Source organism: Anguilla anguilla, chromosome 3 (genome assembly GCF_013347855.1).
Source record: "Anguilla anguilla isolate fAngAng1 chromosome 3, fAngAng1.pri, whole genome shotgun sequence".
Lineage (NCBI taxonomy): Eukaryota > Metazoa > Chordata > Actinopteri > Anguilliformes > Anguillidae > Anguilla > Anguilla anguilla.
In genome coordinates this window covers 3,775,229-3,803,186 of record NC_049203.1, presented here as the reverse complement: position 1 = coordinate 3,803,186, position 27,958 = coordinate 3,775,229, and the positions used below count along the sequence as shown (strand labels likewise).

General features: G+C 48.5%; 1 protein-coding gene across 3 annotated transcripts in view; it reads left to right on the top strand.

Moving 5' to 3' along the window:
• Positions 1-1,123: 1,123 nt before the first annotated feature.
• The window catches only part of LOC118224113 (calcium/calmodulin-dependent protein kinase type II subunit alpha), a 64,255-nt gene continuing 37,420 nt past the window's right edge, over positions 1,124-27,958 (top strand). Inside the window, exons 1-3 of one of the 3 annotated variants that reach the window (XM_035411304.1) lie at positions 1,124-1,368; positions 6,181-6,275; positions 22,919-22,978. In XM_035411304.1, coding sequence (XP_035267195.1) covers positions 1,307-1,368; positions 6,181-6,275; positions 22,919-22,978 — 217 coding nt within the window. In that variant the 5' untranslated portion in view covers positions 1,124-1,306. Of the gene's footprint in view, positions 1,369-6,180; positions 6,276-15,208; positions 15,404-22,918; positions 22,979-27,958 lie in introns of those variants that run through there. The other 2 variants (XM_035411305.1, XM_035411306.1) reach the window with 2 other exon arrangements.

Genomic DNA, 27,958 nt, shown 5'->3' with positions numbered 1-27,958 from the left:
GAATTTTTGGAAAAAGCATCGCGATAAGAGACAGATGGGAAGAGAGGAGGGATGAAAAACAGAGCAGGAAGGCGGACGAATGGCTGTCTCAGATCCCTGTGGGGGAACAGCCAGAGCCATCTGATGGAGAGAGGGATGGAGAGGAGGGATGGAGGGCTGGAGAGGATGGTGTGGTGGGGTGGCAGGAAAAGTAATAAAAATCTCACCGATGTTCTCTTTGCCCTCAGGCTCTCTGAACACCATTTTGTGTTGTTCTGTCTTTCTGACGGTCGGGTCTGTGATGGATGAATTATCGTACAGGGAATTCTGGGTAAATGTATCCACTGGAAGAGGAGAATACAAGACTCGTCTGGTCTCATCTCTTTAAATTAACTTGAAATAATGAAACAACTTGTATCCTGAGGGAATGTCATCACTCCTGGGTCAACCAGCCATGAAAGAACAGAGAGAGAGAGAGAGGGAGGGAGGGAGATGGAGACAGAGAGAGAGAGACAGAGAGGGAGAGAGAGAGAGAGAGAGAGAGTGCACAAGTCAGAACATGCTGGGGACCTGTGACCTGCTTCTCACGATAGTCGATAAAAATTCTATCAATAGTGACTCAGTATGAACATTTCAAACTTTTTTGCGCATTACAAAATTGCCCCTGGGGCGTCGCCAAGGCAACAACTTGACTATTAAAAAAAAAAAAAAAAAAAAAAAAACAAAGAGAGCAGGTACCAATTAAATGAACTGAATTCTGCTCCCTCCTAGCCCTCACCTGAGGACATGCAGGTAGAACCTGCACTCCATGTGCTGCTTTACATACACCTGCGTGAACAAGAGCACACAACGTGCCCTTGTATGTTCACGTAAGGGAGCTTGCTCTGTGTGTGTGTGTGTGTGTGTGTGTGTGTGTGTGCGTGTGTGTGTGCGCGGCGAGACTGCTGAGGGGGATGCAGTTGCCGTGACAACGGGGCTGCATATTCCAGGGCTGAGCTTTGGCAGTGGATTGGAGGAGAGAGAGGCAGGTGGGCGGGCCTGCCATCCCCCCCTCCCCTCTCCTCCCCCCCCCCAACAAGCAGACCTGTCAGTCGCTCAGAGTCCCCTCCCTCCCTCCCTCCCTCCCTCCCTCCCGACTCCCCTCTCCACCGTTCACGCCGGAGATCGGGAAAAGTGATCGAGACGCCGCTCTAAGAGCCCGATCCCCCACAAGCTCCGTCTGCTCCTCCGGTTTAAAAAAAATAACCCCCCCCTCCCCTCCCCCGACGGGAACGAGGAAGAAACCGCGCCAAACCTCGACGCCAGGATCCACCTGTGAGCCCCCAGCATGGCCACCATCACCTGCACGCGCTTCACCGATGAGTTCCAGATGTTCGAGGAACTGGGCAAGTAAGTTCAGTCTGAGCGTTTGGGATGACAGGCAGGAAATAACAGACTGCCTTCAGTACGGAAACCTATTAGAGATGATGCCTTTTCGTGGCTGGACCACTATTGCGTAATTTGTGGCGGTAATAATTGTGTACTCTGTGGCAGCAAAGTTGGCGGGATTATTGGATGGTGTCGGTTGCCAATGGAAACGTGCTTTCGGGCCATTATGAGGTTAGGGACCGAGGGAACTTTTTTTTGATGTGAGAAAAGAAAAAGTGATGAGACAGGAGGAAGGGGTAGATGATGAAGGAAAGAGAGAGAGAGAGAGAGAGAGAGTGAAGGAAGACTGCAGAGTGATCAGTGGGAATAGGTGTGGTGCTTTGACGGGCTAACTGGCAGCACCAGGACGTTTTTTCTGAAACCAAATACAAAAAGCGATATAACGTGTAAACATTTTTAAAATACTGTGCCTGTCATTCAAAGAGAGGTGCTCGACGGGGGGTTCTGCAGGTTTGGATTGGCGTTAACCTAGCGCAGGTAGTCGCGCATACTTCCAGCCCTGAGCGGAAGACGGACTTGTGCTGGATAGTGTGCCGTCTGTAGGAAGCTGACCCCATAAGCTGACCCCAGTTCAGCTGGGCTGTTCGGTGGCGATGAGAGGAAACGTCTTGGTGAATCTAATGCTTTTACGGCTGCCATTCAATTCAAGACCATATTGAACAATGCTGTGTGTGCGTGTTTGTGTGTGTGTGTGCGCGTGCGTTTGTGTGTGTATATCTGTGTGTGCGTGTGTGTGCGTGTGTATATGTGTGCGAGTATCTGTATATGTGTGAGTGTGTGTGCATGAAACAATCCTGTGAGCGTGCTTGTGTTTGCATGTACTGTATGTGTGTGATTGTTGCATGTTTGAGTATGCTTGAGGAATGTGTGCGTGTTTATTCATGTATGTATGTGAGTATCTGTGTATTTGTGTGTGTGTGTGTGTGCGCACGTGTGTGTGTGTGTGTGTGTGTGAGAGAGTATCTGTGTATTTATGTGTGTGTGCATGTGTGTGTGTGTATGTGTGTATAAGTGTATGCGATTGCGTATCACTGAATCGGTTAGTGTGCTCCTGACAGTGTGATTGCCTGTCTCTGGGTCTCGCTGGACGCATGGTAATTTGTCTCCCTGGTGCTGAGCAGCTGTCTCTGTAGCGTCTGCAGATCATGCAACACCTGAGTAAAGTTCATCACTCCGAGTCGCACACACACACACACCCTAACTGCCGTGCGTTATACGCACACACACACACACACACACCCTAACTGCCGTGCGTTATACGCACACACACACACACACACCCTAACTGCCGTGCGTTATACGCACACACACACACACACACACACACCCTAACTGACGCCCGTGGTACCGTGTGTTATATGGGGACACACAGACCCTAACTGCTGTGCGTTATATGAACACACACAGACCCTAACTGCTGTGCGTTATATGAACACACACAGACCCTAACTGGCACTTGTGGTGGCATGCGTTATACGCACACACATATGCACGCACACGCACACACACACACACGCACACACACACGCACACACACCCTAACTGCCTCCCTCCTCTCGCTGCTGAGCCCCCGCTCTCTCCATCACAGCCCCCGCTCGGCGGCCAGAGCCACTTACATAACGCCCTCTGTGGGCGGCAATCCAGTACTCTCGAATCAAAACATTTCATAATCTCTGCCCGCGCCTCTGCCCGCGCCTCTGCCCGCCCCGCCGCGTCCTGAGGACCCCCACGGGCGCCGGCCTCCCGCCCCAACCAACCCTTTCATCCTGCTTTCCTTTCCTTGCAGAGGGGAGAGAGAGAGAGAGAGAGGGGGAGAGAAGGAGAAGGAGAGGGAGAGGGAGAGAGAGAGAAGGAGAGGGGGAGGGAGAAAGTAGGAGAGAGAGCAGAAGAGGGAGAGAGAGAGAAAAGGAGGGAGAGAAATGGAGAGAGACGGAGAAAGAGAGGGAGATTGAGGGACCAGACAAGGAAGAGAGAGAGACAGAGAGAGCGAGAGAAGAAGGAGGGAGAGAGAGTGGGAGAGAGAGAGAGAGAGAGAGAGAGGGAGGGAGAGAGCACTTATTTTCCCTTGTAAGACATTACACTGTATAATGACGGAAAAGATTATTGATGGGACTAATTATTAATTAGTCAATTCCGCGAAGTCTAGTTGCTGTCAATTTCAGTGAAGTCAATTTCTAGAAACATCCGAAAGCGTATTTTATAAAGCATCACTCGCACAAATGGGCTTTATCTGCCCGCATTTTATCTAATGCGTAATTAAAATATACATAAAAAAAATAATATATCCGAGCTCCATATAATTCCCATCTGGTACCCGTTTACAGCGATCCGTGATGGTGCCAGACCTCTCTCCCCCCTCTCTGTTAATCTCCTCAGCTTTTACAGCTGTCAGGAAGTGTGGCAGTCGAGCAGTTTATAGTTTATTGACCCTCTCCTCTCATCCTTGGTTTTGAGTAGACTAACAACCAGCAGTGCCAATGGCCCAGACTGGTAGGGGTCGGTCTGGCACAAACAAACCCACCTCCCCAAACCTCTCCTGCCAATACACGATCCCCTACCAACACTACCCCTACCCCCTACTCTTCCCCTAACTACACTACCCCTACCCCCTACTCTACCACCTACCAACTGTACCCTCTACACTACACCCCACCTACTCTACCCTCTACTCTACCCCCCACCTAGTCTACCCTATATTCTATTGCCAACCTACTCCCGACCTACATTACCCCTACTCTACCCCCTACTCGATCTCCTAACTACACCACCCCTACCCCTACTCTACCCCTAACTTCACTACCCCTACCCCCAACTACACTACCCCTGCCCCCTACTCTACCCCTACCAACACTACCCCTACCCTTACTCTACCCCCTAGCAACACTGCCCCTACTTTACACCCTATCTACACTTTCCCCTACCTAAACTGCCCCTGCTCTACCCCCTGCATGACCCCTACTCTATATAACTCCCCCTACTCCCCTCACCGGCTCCAGCACCCCCCTGGCCGAGGAACTGCGGCTGAAATGAACTTTCGCGTGGCTTCAGGAGAGCGAGCGAAACCCCGCGTGCAGCCCATGCATAAAACAAACATACACTCCTGACCTCCCGCTGCCAGACGCGGCCCCAGTGTGCAGTGTGCAGCGCTTGTGCGGTACTGAACCGAGCGTACGTAAATGGAAAAAAAACATGGCTGTTCGTCTCCTGGCTGCTGTGCTCATTTTTAGGAAAGTAATGCCGAGAGTGAGGCTGAGGGAAAAGCCGAAAACTGGAAGGTGTTCTTTGGGCTGTTTCCTCTCTGTCCCGGGGCGCTGTGACTCACACACACTCCTGCTCACGCTGCTCCTCTGTGTGTCTTTCTGTCAGCCGTCCCACGATGATACACACACATGCACGAACACACACACACACGCACGGGCACACACATGCACACACACACACTCTGACCCTCTCAAATACACACACACAAACACACACACTCTGACCCTCTCAAATACACACACACGCACATACACTCTGATCCTCTCAAATACACACACACACACACAAGCATGCGCACCAAAAATAAAAAAGGAAATATTTTGGCTCTGTTGACAGAACTGTTGCCCTCAAGGCTCCTAAATAACTTTTCTGTCTCTTGAGGAAGACGCTGGCTTCGCCTGACTTGTTTTTTTTTTTTTAAATGCACCGTCACCGTATTTACCGCAGATATCTCTGCCTTCCACGGCGAATAACAGCACTTTCTCGATCCGTCGCGTTCCCCTGGCGCTCAAAGACGCGGATACGCTTTATCATTTATAATAACTCTCGTCTCCGGGCCGTGTGAAATGCTAGGTCGTTACTTTGAATTATGGAAGAGAGCTTCGCGTTTCGTCTTGCGGAAGCCCTAAAAAAACAGGCGCAAAAACTCCATTTCGCGAAAACACAAACAGCAAGTTAATGGTGCAGAATGTTACTTTTTCATAAACGCAAAGATCAGCCCCTCGGTCTCAATGAGGGCTCGAGTGTTTGGCTCTTGGGTTTGCTGAAAGAATGGCTGGAAAACGAAGCTTCTCTGAAGTGGAGCAAAAGATGGACGACTCAACGCGATGTGTTTGCCTTGCCTTGCTTTACCTCACTGCAGGCTACTTCTGCGTATCTCTGACTGTTGGTTGGGTTTGGGGACTACAGTCTTTCTCCCTCAGTTTTTTTGAATTTTTTGGTAGCATACCGACTAGGTAATTGGGCTTGCTGCTCTAAAACTCTAGACAGCAATGCCCAGGTAGGACCCTGCCATTGTTCCTTTTGGCCAGGTACTTCACCTGAGCTGCTTCAGTCAACATCCAGCAGTATAAATGACTTGCGTAATATATGGTCACAAAATTTGGGGAACGTTCAGGAGTGGAAACGTTCCATGGGAATAGTTTCAGGGAATTTCAGAAAGTTTCCCAGAGTTTTTGGGAATTTACCGGAGGTTTTTCTGACCCTTTGCATCCCTATGTGTATAAAATGAGTATAATCTGTTTAAGATAAGTGTGTTCACTAAATGCCTTTAAATGTAAATGTAACCCAGTTGCTAATGGAAGCTTTTACCCAACCTGCTCATGCGATTTATTTACTTTCCTGTGAATAGACCAGCATCGGCGATGCTGAGGATTTGCCCAGAAAAATAAAGAGGGGGAAAAAAACCCCCCAAAAACATAAACTGAAGTGGCTTAGTTCCAGCTCTTCAGTGGATACAAGTTTTGCCTGTTACAGCACTCTCACCTAACACTTCTCTTCCTTGTTTCCCAGGGGAGCCTTTTCAGTGGTGCGCAGGTGCATGAAGGTCCTGTCAGGACAGGAGTACGCTGCCAAGATAATCAACACCAAGAAGCTGTCTGCCCGGGGTAGGTGGCCTGCGCCTCCTGTTTCTGCCACACAGCCTTACTTTCCTGTCTAGCCCGTGGGGTGAAAGGGAAGCTGGCCCTGAGGTTTTGGTGGCCCTTATCAGGAAGCCCCAAAATTGCTCCAGCATAAATCGTACCCACCATTTAAAGCTTGAGGGATGGTTGTGGACCTAACTGGCTGCATGGAGTGTTTATGCCAGCGGTTGGCTCTGTACGAAAGGGATGCCTGGGGGGGGGGGGGGGGGGCGGAGCGTGTTGGGGGTCTTGTGGAAACAATCTTGGACCAGCGAACCCATCGCTGCAGAACAATAGCATCAAAAAGCTATCTGCACCCTGAGAATGCTGCAGAAATAAAATGCGTCCCCCCGCCACAAAAGAAATAAAAATAATAATTTAAACATGAAAACATTGTGGCCCTACACGACTGCTTAGTGTGTTTATGTCATGTGATCCGCAGTCACCTGGTGGGTAGCTACTGTGGGTGGTGCTTAATTAGCAGTTATCCAAAGAGCTTTGATCAACTCAAGCCCAGCCTTGCATGATAAGGCCCGTTGTGTTTCCTGCTGCTTTGAACTCGGCGAACACAGCCGGCTATAAGCTGAACAGCTCTATTCAGGCCATTTGTCATTCCGATTGGATAACAGCATTTGGCGACGGAGCGACAGAGAAAAGGTCACGCGGATCAAATGAAGAGGCTTATCTGTTCCCTTCTCCTTGCCCGAATCGGAAGTCACAGCTACGACCCCCCTACCCCCCACCACCACCGCCGCAGTGCTGTCCTGTTTCCTTCAGTGATAACGAGTGGCTAAGTGCTTTCATGTGTCCCTTTCAAGGGACCTCCGACTCGCTGCTGGAGAAACCGCTCTTTAGCTGGCTGGACAGATAAAAATCCCCCTTGTGTGGCAACTTGGAACAGAACAGCCTTCAGTTGGATTTTAAATAATAGGGGATCAATGGGCGGCACGACGATGTAGTGGGTAGCACTGTTGCCCCACAGCAGGAAGGTCCTGGGTTCGAATCCAGGTTGGGCCTTTTTTTGTGTGGAGTTTGCATGTTCTATCTGTGCACGCATGGGTTTCCTCCCAGTACTCCGGTTCCCCCCCGCAGTCCAAAGACATGCAGGTAGGCTAATCGGAGACTCTTCTAAATTGGCCCATTGGTATGAGTGTGTGAGAGAATGGTGTGTGTGCCATGTCCAGGGTGTATTCCTGCCTCTCGCCCAATGCATGCTGGGATTTGCTCCAGCACCCCCCCCCCCCCCAACCCCCGCGAACCCTGCCCAGGATAAGCAGGTATAGGTGATGGATGGATGGATAGATGGATGGATGGATGGATAATAGGGGATCAGACATCATTTGATATCAGATGTGGTGCCAGCTTCTGAGATAAGAAAGAACTAGGAGTGGAGAGGCAGGATTTTCTTCTGTCCACAATGTCTAATGTGCGAAGTGAGTGCTTTGTCTACCTTTGTACATGCTGTTTAATCCTGCTTTTGGGTCAAACAGGAAGGCTTTCTCGTCTGGCGATCGATCGTTTTCAGTCACGCGCCCTCGATTTCCTAGCAGCCTGGTTTTGGACATGCTTCAAGATCAAACTCGAAAGAATAACTTAACTAACCCGTCATAATCTTCCATAATCTATCTAATCCATCAAAAGAATTGGTATTTTCTGTTACTCCAGGGCCCCAGCTAGTAAGCAAACTGCCCCTGGTAAGCAAACTATGAAAATTAATATTTGTACTTTGAATTTCAGCTGAGAAGTTGTCAAGAATAACAAGCGAGGTTGTAGACATGACAAAAAAAAATCTGTCCTTCTTAAAACAAAAAATCTAATTATTTGTCTTAAGACACTCTAACTACCCAAGTCCCTCGGGAAGAGGTTGAGAAAAAGTTGCGACTCTCTTTTTTATTCTTAGCTACTGTGAAAGCATCTTGCATAAAAAGCACAAGCTTCTGCCAAACAGCATGACTGTGCCGGTGATTAAAATCGTGATAGCTGTATTATAATTGCATATAACTGCGATAAACTTTTAAGCCGGTGGCACAAGAAACGGAAGCCAGTTTGTACACTTCGTCCACCTGGTCTTGCCGCGCGCTGGAAGTGGGGTCAGGCGATCAAAGCTTAGAACACCGCAATATTCCACTCAGATATTTTAAGAATATGTTCCAAGAAACAGAATTTGATAATGACTTACATCCTGCAAAATCATTTTTTCCACCCACTCCTTTAAAAAAAATGTTATTGCGCTTAGCTTTTCAGAACATTTGATCTTTTTTTCTTCTTTATAAACCGCAACAATACTAAGGAGTGTTAACCTGTTTATGGCTAAGTTTCCGTTTCGCTATGCACAGTAGAAAGTTCAGTGTTATTTCAGTTCAACCAGTGTTAATTCGCAGCGGGGACCAAATGTTATCTGTCAGAATCAAATTAACACTGTTAGGGTTTAATTAACACTTGACATTTTACTGCGTAGATATCCTTTGCAAGAGGGTAATCACGTGAAACCTTCACGCGTATGAATGACTTTGGTTCGAGCGTACATTACCGCCGATTTCGGGCGCACAATTTATTCTTTGCCAGCTGTGATGTAGAGGTACACCCCTTAACCCTCCCCAGTCTCATTAGTTCTTTTAACTCCTCTGTCGATTTTTCTTTCCGTGAATTCGCGGTAGCCAACGAGACTCATCTACAAACCTCGTTAAAGCGGGTCCTCCGCGAGTTCGCGAAATGAACCGGTGGCGAAGCAGTCAGCCGCAGTCTGCGCGTTCGGCAGTTGGTTTTAGCGCGAGGGAACTGCATAGGAAAAAAAACGGCCAAAAACCGGGTGGGCGGTTTGCTTTGAAAATCCACCAGAAGCCGTCTGCTGGGTAATTATGGACTCCTGCTCCCACCGGTGATGTGGAAAGAGATCATTTATCAAACAGGGTAATGCTCCAAAAACCACTGCCACCTGTTTTGTTAGGGCTCGTGGATTTTTAAAACGGGTGAAGAGGGTGCTCCTTATTTTTGGTCAGTTTATGAGCTGTTTTTTTTCCCATTTCGACAACCCCCCACCCCCCATGGCTTCTCGACCTGGGCCAGTTATTTGCCTCCCCAACCCCGCCTTGTGATGGAATGAACTGTCTACAGTCAGGACAGCTGAATCACTGTCTAGTCTGCAGACTGGAAGCACTCTTGTTTACACATCACCCTGGCTCCACTAACACTGGACATTAATTATTTGCTTACCGATGCTTCATCTAGACACTATGCCCACCTGCTGCTTTTTTATTTATTCATTTAAAAATGTATCCTTGAAAAAGGAAAAAGGTCCAATAAAGCCCCATACCCAGAGGACTTAATCCACAATGTCCCTCTTGCACCTACTATGGTGCTGAACTTTGTGTTGGCTTTTGTAGTGACTGCAGTTATGAAATGGCTGACTTGGCGTTGGCTCTACTCATTGCCTAAACCTTTTCCGTTTGCATTTTGAGCATCTGCTAAATAGGTAAATGCAATCTAATGTAATGCAGGCTCCCCCCCTGAGCTGGCCAAAGGAGGATGGGTTCCCCCCGAGTCTAGTTCCTTCCAAGGTTTCTTTCTGTCTGTCCCACCCAGGGAGTTTCTCCTTGCCACTGTCCTTCTAGGGTTGCTCTTATAATGGGAGTTTAGGCCAGGGTCGACTGTAAAGTGTGTTGTGACAGATGTCTGTAAAATATGCTATACAAAAAAAAAATATTGATCTGATTCGATTGTGCGGTGCTTCTATTGTGGCTGCTTTGTAGTATTGAACGATTGGCCTTGTCTAGCAGCTTTAGGGGACAGAAGTCTGGGCATCTGGGGGATTAATTAAGGAACTTGGTCATTGCATGACTTCTTAGGCTGGCTAAAGCTTAATGAAGAATCTTTCCACTGAAATGATTAAAGTTCCCTGTGGGGGAACACCTCATCCTTGCTGTTCTTAAACTTTACAGAATCTGTAGACAAATCAGGAGGTCATGAGTCTCTACAATGTGTCCATATCAACGGCCCGTATATTTCCATAATTCATAATCATTTTTTTGCATTAGTACTGCGCTAGATTAGCATGTTGAGTATGTATAATATTACCCTACAGTGCTGGCTTTAGCTCATTTGGCGGACACTTTTGAACAAAGCGACTTGCAAAAGTGTGGTTTGCAGAGTAAGCAATCATCCAGAGAGTTACAGATAAGCAAAGTTACTGTCATAAAAGTGCCATGCCAATGTCAAGGTGCTTTTCTGAACACCTGACGGATAGAAAGGACGGAGAGAAAAGGGTTAGTGTTTCTTTTTCGATACGAAATAGAAACATTGAGGCGTTGTACGAAACGGTGTGAGGAACTCTCTCGTCTCCAAGATGGCCGCCTTTCTGAAGGAAGAGAAGCGCGTTTTTGTTAAATAACAAAATGCAACGAAGCAGAGCCGAAGAAGGCGGTTGTTTGGAGTTCACAAACGCCAGAAGGAAGCTGAGTTTCCTGTTACTCCGGTTACTGCTGCAGGGGATGGAAAGAAGCTGGAGATTTTTTGTGCGTTCGGAGAGGAGGAGGACGGAGCTGGAGGAGGACGGAGCTGTGTGCCCTCTTGAAGTTCCGGAACGATCTGCGACTCACAAGTCCCACGCATCGTTGCTAGGCACAGGGTTCGATTGGACGTATATGCATAGCAGCGTTCAGTCAACATTTGTTCTTAAATTAGTCACAATTAAAAAACAGGAATTATTCTTTTCTTTAGTCTGAGACACTGTTTAGAAATCGATGCCAAACCGTGTTTCTGATGAAGGGGTGTAATTGCTGGTATTTACAGGCAGGTCTTTATACTTCAGTTGTATTCCATAAAGCCTACATGAATCATGGCATAACACCTATTGTTACCAAACCTTGCAGAATATTTTATCTCAGGACAAATGTCAATACACTGTCATAAGTTTTGCAGTGAGTTTTTCCAAAATAACTGATAAAATGTTTTTAAAATTTTTTTAAATTTTTTTTATAGCTGATTCCACATAACCTTGAGGTCGTTTTGACTTTTCACGGTTTATTCGCTGCTGATGCCTTTGTCACATTTCGCCAGACTCTTAACCGACGTCGAATGGCGACGTTCGACTGAGATAACGACCTTATCTTGAGTGATGGGGTGAGCATGGATGCTTGCGGGGGAAAGAGTGAACACCCTGTCTCTCTGGAGAAAGGGGGGGGGGGGGAAGCTTGTTTTCTCCTGGGAATAATAATAAGCATCTGTCTTACTGAGGTTTCTGGATTACTGCTCAGACAGAACCAGCTGAAATAGAGGCAGAAACATTATGGAGGTCTGGTGAACGGTGCGGTCCACCTTGGTGCAGTACCAGTACTGGAAGAAAGGGGGAGGCAGAGTAACCATTTCAAAAGAGGCGAGCCTGTTATTGAACTTCTGGTCGCTAGGGGAAAAAAAGCGGCGCATTTTGCGGCAAATTACTGAGATGTTTGTTTACGCTAGACCGGTATTACAAGAGAACCTCAGATGCATACTTTCTCCCCACAAAAAAACAGCAGGTAATTCAGTTCAGGAAATTTAAAGGTAAAAACTGCTGACATAGCGGATTCTGATGGGCTTAAAAATCACAGTAATAGGTAATAATTCCTATTACAGGACATCCTTGTGTGAAGCTAATTTCGTCAGAATAGGACTACACTGATTCGGGATCAGTTTCTCTGATCCTAATTCGCCTCCTGTGGCTTTTACATCAAAACAGACTGAACCTAATGTGGGGTCTAAGCTCACAGATAGACCGGATGTATTTTAGAAACTTTAAATCTCTTTCCATCAGCTATTTGGCTTTCTAAATAGTGGATAGCCCGAGGGAGAGTCTATGTAATCCCCAGGAATTAGACCAAGCTGTCTCCAAAACTGAGCGTATATTCAGAGTGAAATTTCATTATGTGTGGTATTCGGCATTTTAAGTTCGTCCTCCCTCGAAGCAAGGGAAATAAATTAGGTTTACTGTAAATAGAGACGTCTGGGGGAAAAAAACAAAACAAATTAATTAACACTGGGAATGTTCACTTATTTCCCAAAAAAAGCTTGAGGTCATTTTGGAAAGGAAAAAAACAAAAAAACAAAACCGAATCAGAGGAGACAGATGTGAATATTCCAGATGTGAACCCCCAGCAAACGTGGGGTCACCTCAGGACAGGAGATGAAAGGAGGAGGTCTCATCAGAGAGAGAGAGAGAGAGCGAGAGAGAAAGAGAAGGAGAAGGAGAGTGAGAGAGAGAGAGAGAGCACAGGCTTTAAGCCATGACATTATGTTAATCAACAGCATAAATTCCGTATTTATAAGATTAATCATGAATAATAATTATGATTAATCTGTGTTTTTGTTCACAGCATCTACGCTACAAAGAGGGATAGAGATTAGAGAAAGAAAGACAGAGACATTTGAGAAACAAAGTAGAGAGAGAGACAGAGATGGAGAGAGATTAGAGAGAGAAGGACAGAGAGAGAAATATTAGAGAGCCATTAGTTGGGAGAGAGTGAAATGTATACAGAGAGAGAGGGAGAGGGCGAGAGAGATGGAGAGGGAGAAAGATTATGAGAGGAGAGAGAGAAATATTAGAGAGACATTAGTTGGGAGAGAGTGAAATGTATACAGAGGGAGAGGGCGAGAGAGATGGAGAGGGAGAAAGATTATGAGAGAAGGAGAGAGAGAAATATTAGAGAGACATTAGTTGGGAGAGAGTGAAATATATACAGAGAGAGAGAGAGAGAGATGGAGAGGGAGAAAGATTAGGGAGAGAAGGAAAGGGAAACATCATTAGAGAGAGAGAGAGTTTAAAAGGTCATGAGCGCTGCATTGTGGGAGATGAATATAGGCGTGCTTGCACGGCGTGTGTAGGAAACACAGCCAGATAAGAATCGCTGAGCTCTGTGAAGGGGGGACGGGGGGGGGGGGGGGGGGGGGGGGTGTGTGGTGGTGGTGAGAGGGGGCGGGCGTGTGTGGTGGTGGTGAGGGCGGGCGGGGGGGAGGGGGTGGGCGTGTGTGGTGGTGGTGAGGGGGGGCGGGGGGGAGGGGGCGGGCGTGTGCGGTGGTGGTGAGGGCGGGTGGGGGGGAGGGGGCGGGCGTGTGTGGTGGTGGTGAGGGGGGGCGGGAGGAGGGGGCGGGCGTGTGTAGTGGTGGTGAGGGGGGGCGGGGGGAGGGGGCGGGCGTGTGTGGTGGTGGTGAGGGGGGGCGGGGGGGGAGGGGGCGGGCGTGTGTGGTGGTGGTGGTGATGGTGAGAGGGGGGGGGGGGGGGGGGCATGTCTTCTGTGTTGTGCTACAGCCTGCCGCTGAGTTCGCTGAGCTGTAACCACGGGAGGAAATGTTGAAACCGCTGCCCTGCTTCCTCTGATGCAGCGCTGGGAGGGAGAAGCAGATGGCTGGGCTGAAAATAAGAGATAATGAATAATGTGTGTGTGCGTGTGTGTGTGCGTGTGTGTGTGCGGGTGTGTTTGTGTGTGTAGGGGGGGGTTGTGTGTATGTGTGGGTGTGTGTGTCTTGTGTGCGTGTGTGTGCATGTGCATGCTTCTGTGTGTAGGCTTGTGTGTGTGTAGGAGGGGTGGTTGTGCGTGTATGTGTATGCTTCTGTGTGTGTTTGGTGTGTATGAGCGTGTGTGTGTGGTCTGTGTGTTTTTTTTTTTTTGTGTTTTTTTACACACAGAATTATGATCTTCCACGTTTTCACTCGATGGGAGCATTAGCAATCCCACCGTCTGCCTGTCTCTATTATATTTCATATGACAATGTGATTATAGCTCATATCCTGGCTTGATAGGAGCTATGCTTCAGCACTAAGTATATAATTACCTGCACCTAGTCGGAGGATCAGGACACAGAAGTGACACTGTAATGAAAGTAAATCATGTTGCGGTGTGTTGTGTGCACTGTATGCATGTGTGTGTGTGTCTGTGTATGAGTGTGTTTGTGTGAGTGCGTATGAGTGTGTTAATGTGTGTGTGTGCTTGTGTGTATGTTTTTTAATGTGTGTGTTTATTTGCACACTGTATGGAAAGTAAATCATGTTGCGGTGCTTTCCAGTCTTAATAGCTGGAAATACACAGATAGAATTGGCAGCATTGGCGACACAACGTGTGATATCTTCAGACATAGAATCTAGAATTTCTTCTGCATGTTCAAAGTGAACGAGACCAGTCCTTCAGCTCAACAGGAAGTTCGCGGGTTGCACTGTGCTCACCAAGAGATACCACGTCTTCCTGTGTGTCACAGTCCTGATACTAAATCTACAGAATTAAAATAAAAACCCAAAAACGTAAGCTGCAACTTGTAAGTCAGATTTTTTTGTTTTGCGTGTAAAAAGGGACCGGTTCCCAAAAGGGATGAGAAAGCGCTGCAATTGTCTTGTTTTCACAATAAGTGAGATCTCTCCATTTCACTGCCCCCTCATCTGTGCTGTGTGGGAGTTCTCCTCCGGCTCGTGATCGACTGAACGTCCCAGTTCGTGAGGGAATAAATAGCACTGTGGACAATAATTAAAGGTCTCCCCGGCAGAGTCGAGACGAGCCTCTTTCCATCTCGCCAAACGAGGCAAGCAAATTGGCGGCTCTGCCTTTTTTTTTTCGTGAGAATGGACAGCTGTTGTTGCGACTCGTAGCCGATAAGGATATCTGAGGACATTTTTGGAAAGCGAAGGGAATGCGAATGGGCGGAGACGTGACCTGATCTGTGCCGTTATTCACAGCTGGGCGAAAGCGGGTTAAAACGCTGTTGCCGAAAGGGGGAACTGAATGCAGCCGTCACTGTTTTGTAACACTACGAGTTTCAGTAAAGTTTCACTTCCCTTTTTATTAAGTTGTTGCGCAACACGTTGTCACCGGAAATAACGCGCGATCTGTGATAATGTGATAATCTGTGATAATGCACCCTGCCAGATATCGTTTTGAAAATATAAACGACTGTTCTTAATGCCACACGCCGTTACGGTCAGCCACGTTTTAAGTGGTAACGAGGAAGGTATGTTATTGATGAAAGCTAAGATGAGATGTGCGTGTGCAGCAAGTGTACGGGCCCATCTGGACGTTCACATGCCGCGTGCTGGGGATTGAATCCACCCTTCTCTGTGTGAGGGTCACGCCACAATTTTTTGCATTCGTTTCAATGTAAGTGCAAGAGTTTTTTTTTTTACAAGAGTTATCGCTTGTGCTTACCAAACCTTGTTTGTGAAGACAAATGGCTGAAGCCCCCACTTGGCTAGTGTGTGTGTGCAGGTCGACACTGTCCCCAGTTGCACTGGCCAGATTAGCTGAACACACTTGCGCTGAGTTAGCTGTGGATTGGGCCGCGATGTGATGCTTATGCTGGGGCACCAGAACGGTGTCCTTTCGATGACATTCAGGAACCTATCAGGAAATGAGGCTGGAATATCAATTCGGAAATTATCGGGGCTAATTTTATAATTAAGAGCTGGAGTTGGCATGAAATGCAGGAACAGATACGACCCCCATGCCCCCCCCTGCCCCCCCCCCCCCGGGTCTGTCGGGCGGGGCGAAAAAGCACAGCAGAGCGAGGGGGGGGGGGGGGGGGGGGTACAATCACAATCACACAAAGGACTGAGTCAGAGAATGGCGCTGAAGTGCATTCGCGGTAAAGTGGGAAGGCTGTTATTGGAAGGCCTGGCGGGAAGCTTGGCGAATCGGGGCGGGGGGGGCGACTCGGTGACTCACCCAAAAATGACGCGAGGGGGCAGCGGCTGCCCTCTGAAGTGTGTGAGACGGCGGGGGGGGTTGCGGGCCGACCCCATTGAAGAGTGGGGGAGTGGGGGAGGGGTCCACTTGACAGGTTTAAAAGTTGTGCTCTGCCCACTCGTCTGTCTCGTTGTGACGATGTTGAGCCCTGCTGGTGGGTGGCCTGTGGCACGTGGGGGTGCGTTACTCACCCACCTGTCATATCGCCCACCTGACCCACAGGTGCCCTCAGCAGGTATCTGTACAGACCGTTAGACCGAGAGAGGCAGGGAGGGAGGGAGGGAGAGAGAGAGCGAGACAGGGAGGGAGGGAGGGAGGGAGAGAGAGAGAGAGAGACAGGGAGGGAGGGAGGGAGGGAGAGAGAGAGAGAGAGGACCCCACACGCTTAAAGACATTACATTTATATTGAACTATGGGCATAAACTTCACATTTATTAAGAGATTATGATTAATAATTATAACTAATCTGTGATTCTGTGCAAAGTATTTCTGTGCGCTTTGGCAATTTTTAATAATGTATTTCATGGCAATAAAGCATTCAGAATTTGCATCAAATCTGATCAGCACAAAGTTTATGAGCCCGGTGAGCTCAAGTTGCATTAGTGTACAAATAACTGCAATGCAATGCACGACCTAATGAAAACTGTTGAGTGTGTGTGTGCATGCATGAGTGTGTGTGTGGTTGTGTGTGCGTGCATGAGTGTGTGTGTATGTGTATGTCTAATTGCTTTAGAGAAGCCGCTATACTCCACTGTGTCTGAAAGAGAGAGGGTGTGAGAGTGTGGTTTCTTTCAAGAACCCACAGTCTTTCACTTTATGTGTGTCTGTGAGGGTGTGTGTATGTGTGTGTGTGTGTGTGTGTGTCTGTGTGTGTTAGGGGATGTGTGTCTGTGAGGGTGTGTGTATGTGTGTGTGTGTGTGTGTGTCTGTGTGTGTTAGGGTATGTGTGTCTGTGAGGGTGTGTGTATGTGTGTGTGTGTGTGTGTGTCTGTGTGTGTTAGGGTATGTGTGTCTGTGAGGGTGTGTGTATGTGTGTGTGTGTGTGTGTCTGTGTGTGTTAGGGGATGTGTGTCTGTGAGGGTGTTGGGGGGAGGTGCATTAGTCATAGAAAGTCTCAATAACACTGTGTGGGTCATCGGTCCAGAACTGACGTTGAAAAGCCGCTCTGTTTCACCGATGACAAAGGGAGGTGCGCTGGCCTACGATAAGGAGACCCGCAGTCCTCTGCCTCTCCCCTAGGGGGCGTTAGCCTCTGTCTGCTGTGCCACACTCAGCCCCTGCTTCAGTTCCCTTTCATCCGTTTACACACCTGCAGCGCGTCACAGAGAGGCGTCTCCACGGCGACGGTTACGCGGCGTCGTCCGTAACGCCCCCACGCCTGGCCGGGGGCGCACGTCTCCCCCCCCCCCCGTCCCCCCCCGTCCCGTCGAGTCCCGCCCCCCCATCACGCTGTGCTGTTCGATTCTCTCAACTTCGTAAGTGCTGCGTGGAAATATCCGCTTGCGTATCTGTGGCCTTTGGCTGCGTTCTGAGGGGGAGGAGGAAGAGGAGGAGGAGGAGGAGGAAAGAGAGGAGGAGGAGGAGGAAAGAGAGGAGGATGAGTAGGAGGCAGAGGAGGATGCGCTGCAGCGCTGTTCAGGCAGAGGGATGAGAGAGGATTCTATTTCTGTGCACAGTTGCCATCCTTTAGGGTTTAGGCAGCTCTGCAGTGGAGAAAGAGGCCTCAGCGTGGCCATTTTAAACTGGGTCCTTTACTGTTCCTGCTGTAACACCAGCCTTCTTGGGCATGTGCAGGGCTAGATGGCTGGATTGTAGAAAGAGACACACACACACGCACACACATGCACAGATATTCTTGCTCTCTCTCTCTTTCTCTCTCTCTCTCTCTCTCTCTCTCTTTCTCACTCAGACATAGAATGAAGGATTGTTGGGTTCTTCAAAGCAACCACACATACCATTTATTTCTTCCACTCTCGCGTACAGGTAGTGGAGTTTGTGGCTTCATGAAAGCAACCTCGGTCTCTCTCTCTCACACGCGCACACGCCCACACACACGCATCCAGCCTAGTGCAAGAAATATTGTGCTAATCTGCTAGTCCTGTTCACTGACGTGTGGCAGTGCGACTGAAGTATTTGAGATGCTGATGTTCAGCATGTCTGGGCTGTGAAGGTGCCCCCACCTGCCCCTTTCTCACCTGCACAGTTTCTCTTCTTTCTCACGTTTTTCATTGCTTATTCCATGTGATCTTTCCAAAACTCTGAATCCCTGTTTCCGTTATTCTGATTCATCAATGTCAGCCATTTTGTGGCAGAACACTAACAATACATCACCTAAAGTGGAGAGAAAATCACCAAAAAAAATTCAGAAAAATAAAGCAGAACTTTCAAACGTAATTAATCTGTAACAAAGTGTTTGTACACCTGTAATTACATTGTAATTACACATGTATTAAGGCCACGTAACAGAAGCCGTAATGAATTACCATTTTAAAACACGGGGCTGGTTCGAGGGGCCAGATTAGGAACTGAGATAGCCAAAAAAAAAAACAGATGGTCTTTTGCAAGGACACACAAGCATCCTTTTCCCTCTGGCCAACAGCAACTCGGGTTGAATGTAAAACAGCAAACGGAGAGCTTAACAGCTGGTGTGAGACGCACTTGCTGTGACTGTGGTGGAGTCGATGCTCACGTCCGCTTTCCAAATGAGGACTCAGAGGAGCTGCTAAGTGAGGGATAATCCAGGGGGGGAGTGGTCAGGAACAAAGCATCAGGTAGACCCCCCCCCCCCCCCCCCCCGATGGCAGGAAGAGTCCTACACACACCTGAACCAGGTGAACGCTGATGTTCCTGAGCAGCTCTCCTGAGGGGGAGTTCTTTGTGTGGCAAGATGGTGCTCTGCTCCATTCCTGTAGCATTAAGGGCTCTTATTGCTATTGTCTGCTGTGTATCCTAAGAAGTCTTGCTGTCTACTCAGAGATAGTTTAAGGTGAATTTACAGCGCGTGTGGGTGTATGAGTGTATGTGTGAATTGGTTTCTGTGTGTGTTTGTGTTTGCGCTTGACTCTTATTAGTTTGTGTTTATTTGTATTTTTTGTGTGTGCAAAAAGCATTTGTCTGTGTGTACGCATGTTTTTGGTGTGTTTGTGTGTGTGTGTGTGTTACAGTGTGCTTATGTGTGTGTGTGTGATAGAGTGCGCTTGTGTGTATGAGTGTGTCTATGTGTATATGTGCAAGACCCAATGAAAACCCTAATGTGTGTGTTTGAGTGTGTTACATCATGTGAAACAGACTAACTGCAAGCCCTTCCCACCCAGGGAAGGTACAGTGTATGAAATTGGGGAATATGTGTCATTCCTATCCCAGAATGCTCTGCTCTGACTGGCTGTGTCACACAGGAGTCCAGATCCGTCACCCTGGACGATCCCCCACCAGGGCGAGCGGGGGCCGACTTGTGGCAGAGGACCACCACCCCCCTACCACCCCCCCCCCCCCACCCCCCCACCCCCACACACACACACACACACACACACTCAACCGACAGGAACAGGGGTAATATGAGGACCCGGTGTGTTTTTTGACAGTGGCTGTCAGCGGGGTGGGGGGGGGGGGGGGAGCACTGCGGATCCCACGCTCTACCCATACCTGTCACAGGACTCCTTTCAGCCCTTCCAGTGCTGAGAGCTCACTTATTCTGCTTTTTTTGCTGAAACAAAGCCAGCGAACAAAAAGAAATCCCTTGCATCGTACGGTACGGTTCGTGTGTACAGCGAGCCCCCCCCCCCCCCCCCACAATGCCGCAGACCGTAATTACGTGCTGTTTGCTGGCCTCCTTTCACCCCCACTGACTTTAATTACTCCTGTTTTTGTGCAAGACGACGCAACAGTCAGTCCTCTGCATGCCGTTGTAAGTTTTGGTTTTCCAAATTCCACGTCCTTTTTCGTTTTTATACCTGAGTGTGACTCCAAGCCTCGGACCCGTGTCTAATGAGGGCTGTCTTCCACCTCGGGCCGTCCTGTGTCCCTCCTGGGGAAGCCACGCCCCCATCCCGCCACAGTGCGTTTTCTATAACACGCACACCTCTGACTGCTCCCTTAGCTGGCCAATAAAAGGTGGTGGTACCCCCCTATCCCCCAAAGTTCTTTTTGGGAGTCTCACTAGCCTTAGTTCAGGTGGGGGGGGAGGGGGCGGGGCGGGGCGGGGGGGGGGGGTGGGGGGGGGGAGGGATATAAATACCAATTTTATTTGCATTGAATTGGGTGTGCACAAAGTAAATCTAAATCACGAATACACATTATCCCTGTTAGTAATATTCCGTTGTGAATATTGCCACACTAGTGCTTTAAGCAATATCATGCAGACAGAGGACATTGCTGTGTGATCTTGTGTCAAGTGGTTGGTTTACTGTCCTTGAGGACAGAACCTTCTAGAACCCCCTCCCCGATTGCCACTTTTAATGTTCGATTGCAATTCTGATTTGAGCACTACTTCAGTTATGGCACTGATGTCCGCTCATCGGCTCAGAGGACTCCCTGAACCCTTAATCTATGCGCTTTTATGAGTCACTGTGGATAAGAGTGTCCACTGAGTGCCTAAATGCAAATTAAATGTAAATTGTAGGCCCTTCCCATCATTATGACGTTCCTGTCAAATCGAGAGATGCCCTGTTGTTTGACACCTTCCTACTACAAGCATTTTTATATTCACAGATCCACTCCTGACTTAGAGGACACATCGTTGACCTATTGGAGCCCTGACCTTATAGTGACCTCTGACCTTACGGCCCATGCAGCATGCACTGCTCATCGGTGTCAGAGAGCCCTACAAGTTCCTCTAATTCCATCGCGTTTTTTTAACGAAAGGCGGAGGCGACGCCACCTCACAGACGAAAGTGCCACGCCTTCGATTCACGCCGCGCAAGCTAGCGCATTTACCAGTCGCGGCTTCTCCTCTTAGCGCTGGGGGGGGGGGGGTGGGGGGCGGTGGATTCCTTTAAGGGTTAGAACGACGCGCGATTGTTGTTCTTGGAAAATTCTGCATGCAGGGTTGCTTAGCAACGGCAATTTTTTAAGCCCACCGTGAAAGCTTTGCTCATTGTGTATATTACACTGGCAGTGGTAAGAAATGCGGAGAATAAGAGAACCATTAACCCTCGGAAGAGTAGGCTTTTTGTAAAGTTTTTTTTTTTTTCCTTCAAAATTATATGTCAGTGTTCTAGAACCCCATCGCTTTCAGTTACCAGTAGCGATTGTTACATCAGCATCAGAACGTTCAGTTCGGAACATTCTAATCACACGTCTGTGAACTCACACCTTAAAGGGTTAAGGAAGAATTCAACAACCGCTGATTAGGTGACAGATATGATGAAAGCATGTAATGGGCATTGCTCCAACCGTGTAATTTCTGTGGCTTAACGAGGTGGGCATGGTGTGGGTGCGGGGTTGGGGGGAAGGGGGGGGGTGCTGGGATCAACCGTGTCATTTCCCTCTGTCGTTTGGGCTGTGGATTATTGCCGCGGCAACGCTAGCTCTCTGCAACAGACAATTTATTTAGCGGGAATAGCGCCGGGAGAGCGTGTGTTTTCCACCCCCCAGGGTAGCTCCCCCCCCCCCTCCCCAGGGGTGAAAAATCTGAACCCCCCCGCTCCCCACACCCCCCAGCCACCTCTCTGACCCACCCGTATCCACTCCTCCCCTCCCCCACCTTTTCCTATTAGCCCGCTCTCCACTCAATCTCTCATCCCCCCCCATCTTTCTTCAGTCACCCCCCCCACCCCCCACCCCCTTTAAAAAAAAAATTTCAATATCATCACTGTCTCATTTCCCACAAGAGTAATCCCCCCCACCCCCACCCACCCCCCCCACCGCAGTGGTGAAATTTGATAATCGCTGCCGTGGAATTTATGACTCAATCTGAGGCCGACGGTCGGTCGCTGGGCGCCGGATCTGAGCCTATTGGCATCGCCGACCCGGGCACCCGGCTCTCCCCGCTCCCCCGCGGCGGAAGCCGGATCGGATCGGATCGACCCGCGGCCACACGCCCTCCGCCGTTCGCGTGACCGCGACGCACGTCCGATCGGTCTGAGCCTCGCTCCCGACGAATACCCTTTAAGCCCCGGGCCGATTTAGTTACCCCGTCTGGGGCGTGAGCCGCGACGCTAGACCCCCGCGCCCAACTGACGCTCTCTTTAGCGCCCGCGCCGGGGCTGCTTGAGCGATATGCGCAATGTGTATGCTAATCATGGGGTTCCCGGGGCGACGCAGATATTGCATATTTGAAGAAAGAAGAAGAAGAAGAAGAAAAAAAAAACCCTTGATTGGATCGTATATCAGGATTACGCTGAGGTGTGCCGTGCAAGCGCGTCTGCCTGAAGCTGATTGATGGTTCGCGTTGGCGGACTGCGGTGGAACCAGCCTCCACGCCCATTTGAGTTGCGATGGGAAATAAAAAGAGAGTCTTTGCTGAATGTTATTATTCTGTCTGTTATGAATTAAAAAATGGAATAGTGGAAATTTTTGGCGTTCGCTGAATTGTAAGCAAATTGTTCTGCTTGTGTGGTTCGCTGAAACAAGTGAAATGTCGGATCAACTCAAAAATTCTTCAGAAAATTAGACCCATCTAAAAAAAATAATGATTTGATTCAACTAAGTTAAAAAAATAAATAGATTCATTTCATTAAATACAATTTTAAAAATTAAAATCTTTAGATGTGACCACTTGAAGAAGAATTCAGAAGATTTTTCTAAGAGCGTGATCCAACGTTTCACTTTTTCGGTGTCGATGTTGTAATTGTCTGCTTGGGCCGTTCCCTCCACAGACATGGATTGATTACCAGGTGCTGGAAAATTGCTTTCGCTGATAAATGTGTCTCCAGGGGAATCATGGCTCTGCCACAGATCAGTCAGTGAAATCTCTCTCTTGTCTTCTTCCAGATCACCAGAAGCTGGAGAGGGAAGCCCGCATCTGCAGACTGCTGAAGCACCACAACATCGGTGAGTTTCATTGGTCGGTTCCTCTGGACGCGCGCGCTTCAGCATCGGGGAAGTTGATTGGACCGCAGGTGGAAAAAAAACCCATGATCTTCAGGTGGAAAAGATCAAGAAGCGGGGAAACCCACAGGGGGGGGATCTAATGCCTCACAGCACGGTCCACGAAACCCCCCCCCCCCCCTCCCCTGGTTGATATGCCTCTTACTGAGAGAGAGAGAGAGAGACAGGGAGAGGGAGGGAGAGACAAGAAGAGAGACAGAAAGGGAGAGGGAGGGAGGGAGAGACAGGAAGAGAGAGAGAGTGAAAGAGAGAGAGAGACAGGAAGAGGGAGGGAGATACAGGAATGAGAGACAGAGAGGGAGAGACAGGAAGAGAGAGGGAGAGGGAGTGAGGGAGAGACAGGAAGAGAGAGAGAGTGAAAGAGAGAGAGAGAGACAGGAAGAGAGAGAGAGAGGAAGAGGGAGGGAGAGACGGAGAGAGAGAGAGAGAGAGAGAGAGACAGGAAGAGGGGAGAGAGAGAGTGAAAGAGGGAGAGAGAGAGACAGGAAGAGAGGGAGGGTGAGCCGGAGAGAGAGAGAGAGAGAGAGAGAGAGAGAGAGAGAGAGAGAGAGAGAGAGACAGGAAGAGGGGAGAGAGAGAGTGAAAGAGAGAGAGAGAGACAGGAAGAGAGAGAGAGAGGAAGAGGGAGGGAGAGACGGAGAGAGAGAGAGAGAGACAGGAAGAGGGGAGAGAGAGAGTGAAAGAGAGAGAGAGAGACAGGAAGAGAGAGAGAGGAAGAGGGAGGGAGAGACAGACAGACAGAGAGAGAGAGAGAGAGAGAGAGAGAGCGATCGTCAACTTGAGCGAGCCGCCGCTCCATTCATCTCCGGCCCGTCAGTGTTAATTAGTGACATACAGGCTGGCAGGCTGAGCGTTACGCGGAGAGTCGGCTCGCCAGAGGAGTGTGTAATTTTCCGATTAGGGAACGCGGAGGGCTTTTCACTGACTGGCGGGCCTTAAATAATGCAGCCCCGCGCACCCGCCGCGTCACCACGTGACTTATTCATTATTCATCCTCCAAAGTCGTTTTCATCCCTCCATCTCTCTGGGAGAACGAGAGAATTTCCGTTAGATGAGTGGGAAGAAAGAAAAGAAATGAAGTGAGTGAGAAACAAAGGAGGAGGGAGGAGGGAGGGGGTGGGGGGAGGGGGAAGGGGGGGAGTGCAAGGTGGGTCGGGGGAGCGGTTTGCACGCGGGGTCAGAGTCAGAACCGCGAGCTTATCACCCGTAATGGGATCGCGGAATACGTTAGCGTTAGCATTAGCATTAGCATTAGCGTTAGCATTAGCGTTAGCGGCTCCCGGCCGACTCGCTCCGGGCCTCCTTGCGTTTGCGTCTGAAAGCCCTTCGGGAGAAAGTGTTCAGGAAGTGCCTGGAGTAGAAAACCATTTAAAAAAAAAAAAAAAAAAACTAAATAAAACAACAACAGTATAAGAACCAGTATTGAGCAGCCGCATTACTCTGACCTCTGATATTGCAGGAGACAAAACATTACAAGCTTATGTAATAATAATAATAATAATATAGAGTGGCAGAAGTCGGGTGCTGCGCCAACTCAATGAACTGGATTTGCATATGGATCACATCCTGACTTTCATGGCATGAGAATCCACCTGACCAACACCCCCACCCCCCACCCTTTCCGACAGGCAGTGACCCTGGGTCCAGGGGTTGGGTTTGTGCTGTTCTGACTCCAGTGGGAAGCTCGTTCCATCGCTAAATTTGATTACTGTGGTTAATGGTTAAATGGAAACCCTACTCTCGTTTCTCACATTCGGTCATCACCGGTAGCTTTTTAGATCGTTTCTGCGATTGTGGACGCTAAAGCTCTCAATGCTCAGGAAGTGTGGACTCATATAGAGCACTATTCAAAACATTGGTAGGGACTTCTGCCAGATCAGTAGATAATAATGATAATGATGTATTTTTAGACTCACTTCTCTATATGGATTAGTTGTGTCATGTATTGCAACGCTATTGTTTTTTTGTATAGCTAACCTTTTTCGCCTGTGTTTTTGTTCTGGATATTGTACTAATGGGAATCTTGCTTACATTTGCTCCAAGAGTACTCCAATGTGAGATAAGGGAGATAATGGGCAATTAAGAGAGGTCCAGAATTTAAACAATTAAATGGCGCTGTTGAATATAATCGCTACATGCATTTTTCCTGATGGTGCACTTACTTTGAATTGCACGCATTTAATAAACATAACACTGACAAGAACATTTTGCAACGTGCATAAAATGCATCTATATGACATCACCATTTCAAATTTAACAGGACATATTGTAGTATTATACGGACCTAACTGTATAGAGATCTCCAGGATGTATTTATCCTCCAGAAAAGGTCACGAAAGGGTATGTTTTATTGTGTACAAGACGCGATATTGCACAGCAGTTTTCGCCGTTGGGGGCACCGCGCTGAGTAAAAATGGGTTGATTGGTTGACAGTTGGCCTGTGGAAGAGCCAATGCGGTCATACAGGGTTCATTAGCAGCGAAGGAGAAACGTGTCACGAAGGTCGAAGATTAGGTCTTCAGACGTGCCCTGCAGGACAAAGCACTTTGCTGTATAATTGTCTGTGGCTGTCACATTGATTTGTAAGGGGGCGTACGAGAACTCAATTCTGTAACGGCTGAACTAGCGACTGCGATTGACAGAGATTGCGTGAGACCCCCCCCATCCCCGCCCCCCCCCCCCCAATCTGACCCCATGGCAACGGTGCTGTCATTCATTCTTCGATGACTAAGCCCGAAACATTGAGCAGGGGAACAACAGGAGAGGGAAGGGTCGGGGGAGAAAAATAAATGTTCAGAAAGCTGACAGTGCGGTGTGCATGGGTGGGGCGGGGGCCAGGATTTTGGGTAAGTCGGGGGGCAGGGGGGCAGGGGGGCAGGGGGGCAGGGGGGCAGGGGGGCGCCTTCACGGTCATATCCTCCTCTTTTTTGTCCCTTCCTGGGGATGACAGTCTCTGGTACTAATCTCAAGAACCATAGATTCTACTATGCTGAAACCTATGCTACAAGGGACATTCAATAGCAATAAAATAATTAATGTTTCTTGACATATTTTCTGCTGGGACTCTGGAGGATACAAAAACTGCAAATGGCCAGATGTGAGAATTTGGGGTGGAGGAGTTGTTACAGGGGAGGGGGGTGATGGTTGATGTTTGACAGGGTGATGTAGGGGTGTCAAAAACATGTAGACATAATCGATCTGTTAGTGGGGTGGTGGGGGGAGGGGGGGGGGGGGGGGGGGGGGGCGGGGGTTTACCAAAGGGTGAGTGGAGTTTGTGAACCTGTGAACTCCCCCAAGGATTTTCAACATACACTACACTATCAGAAAAAAGGGGTTGTTAGATGAGCTCCATAGGGGAACCATTTTTATCTCTTTGTGGAACCATCTACTGTAGTTGTGAAAAGTGTGAAAGCTCCTAGATTTTGAACTATTTTTAACCCTTTTGCCCAACAAAGATCCTTGAACTAGACAGGGTTCCATTATGGAGACACAGAACCCTTTGGAACCCTTTCTTCTGAGAGTGCAGGCCCTGTACCTGCAGTAGGTCACTTTTAACTGTGAGAAAAGTGCTTTCTGTTTCAGAAGTGCATTCAGCAAACATAAGTTTCTGCTGTGGTTTGGAGTGTCGCGTCAGCAAAGGAGGGATCCTCGACCAGAGTCCCAAAGTTTTAATTAAGAAGTAGAATTATTTTGGATTGCAGTGAGTCACCGTTTTGCAAGTTAGAGTTGAACCTCTTATGGGATTCTTCTAAAAGACACACTCAAGTGGAACACTGAGGTAAAGCCTTTTCCCCTTCATAGCTTCCAAGCGACAATCAAATGAGACAGGATGGTATGTGGGATCTCGGGAAACTTGAAGACATTATTTGTGTGTGTGTGTGTGTGTGTGTATAATCATTTCAAAGATTAAGATATAATGACCCACATACCCCAGACTCGGATGATTAAAGACTTCCGAAGAGAGAGAGAAAGAGACAGTAAGAATCTTCAGAATTGAGAGAGTAAGAGACTGTAAGAATCTTCAGTATAAAGGGAAAGAAAGAGACTGTAAGAATCTTCAGTATAAAGAGAAAGAAAGAGACAGTAAGAATCTTCAGAATTGAGAAAGAGTAAGAGACAGTAAGAATCTTCAGAATAAAGAGAGAGAAAGAGACTGTAGGACTCGAGTTTCAACTGCTCGGCCCACGCCTGGCAGGGATGGTTATTATTTCTAGTCTTCTTCTCTTATTTATTTAGCGTGAGCGAAGCTATATTGCGAGAGCGCTGCTGCCCTCCCAGGGGACTTTGCAGAGCGGCCTATCCTACACCGGATTACTCTCTGCCGCCTTATCGCGAAGAGATACGAAGGCGGTCGACATAATCCTGTCTGCAGCAGCCTTAACCGGCCGCCCAATCCTTTATGTCCCGGGGCTACGGTTCAGCCGCCGAGACAGTTTACCCAGAATGCCGTCTTTCAGAGACGAGTGGCATGGAAATGAGAGCCGGTTGGTGGAGCTGGGAACTCGTCTCTGACAGACGGCCTTCTGGGTAAACTATCTCAGCGTCTGAATTATATAATCGTTTTTTATTTTTTTTTACTTTCAAAATTTATTTATTTTTTTTACGAGTGACTGACATTCTCACTGTCATTCTCTGGTACTGTTTTGGCAAAAAAAAAAGTTAATATTGAAACTGCGGATGTTTCTGATTCTGCAGCAAATATAATGAGGCTCAGCTGCTCTTGAGAGCTCAATGAGGAATTGTGCTTGCGCATGAATACTGATATGCAGACGTCCTTCTGCCAGCGGGTCCTGCTATGGGCGGCAGTTTGGTGGTACAGTGATTAGGGAAATGTGCTCCTAACCACAAGGTTGCCAGTTCAGATCCCGAGTACGACAGTGCTGTTGTACCCTTGATCCAGGTACTTAACCTGACACACACACA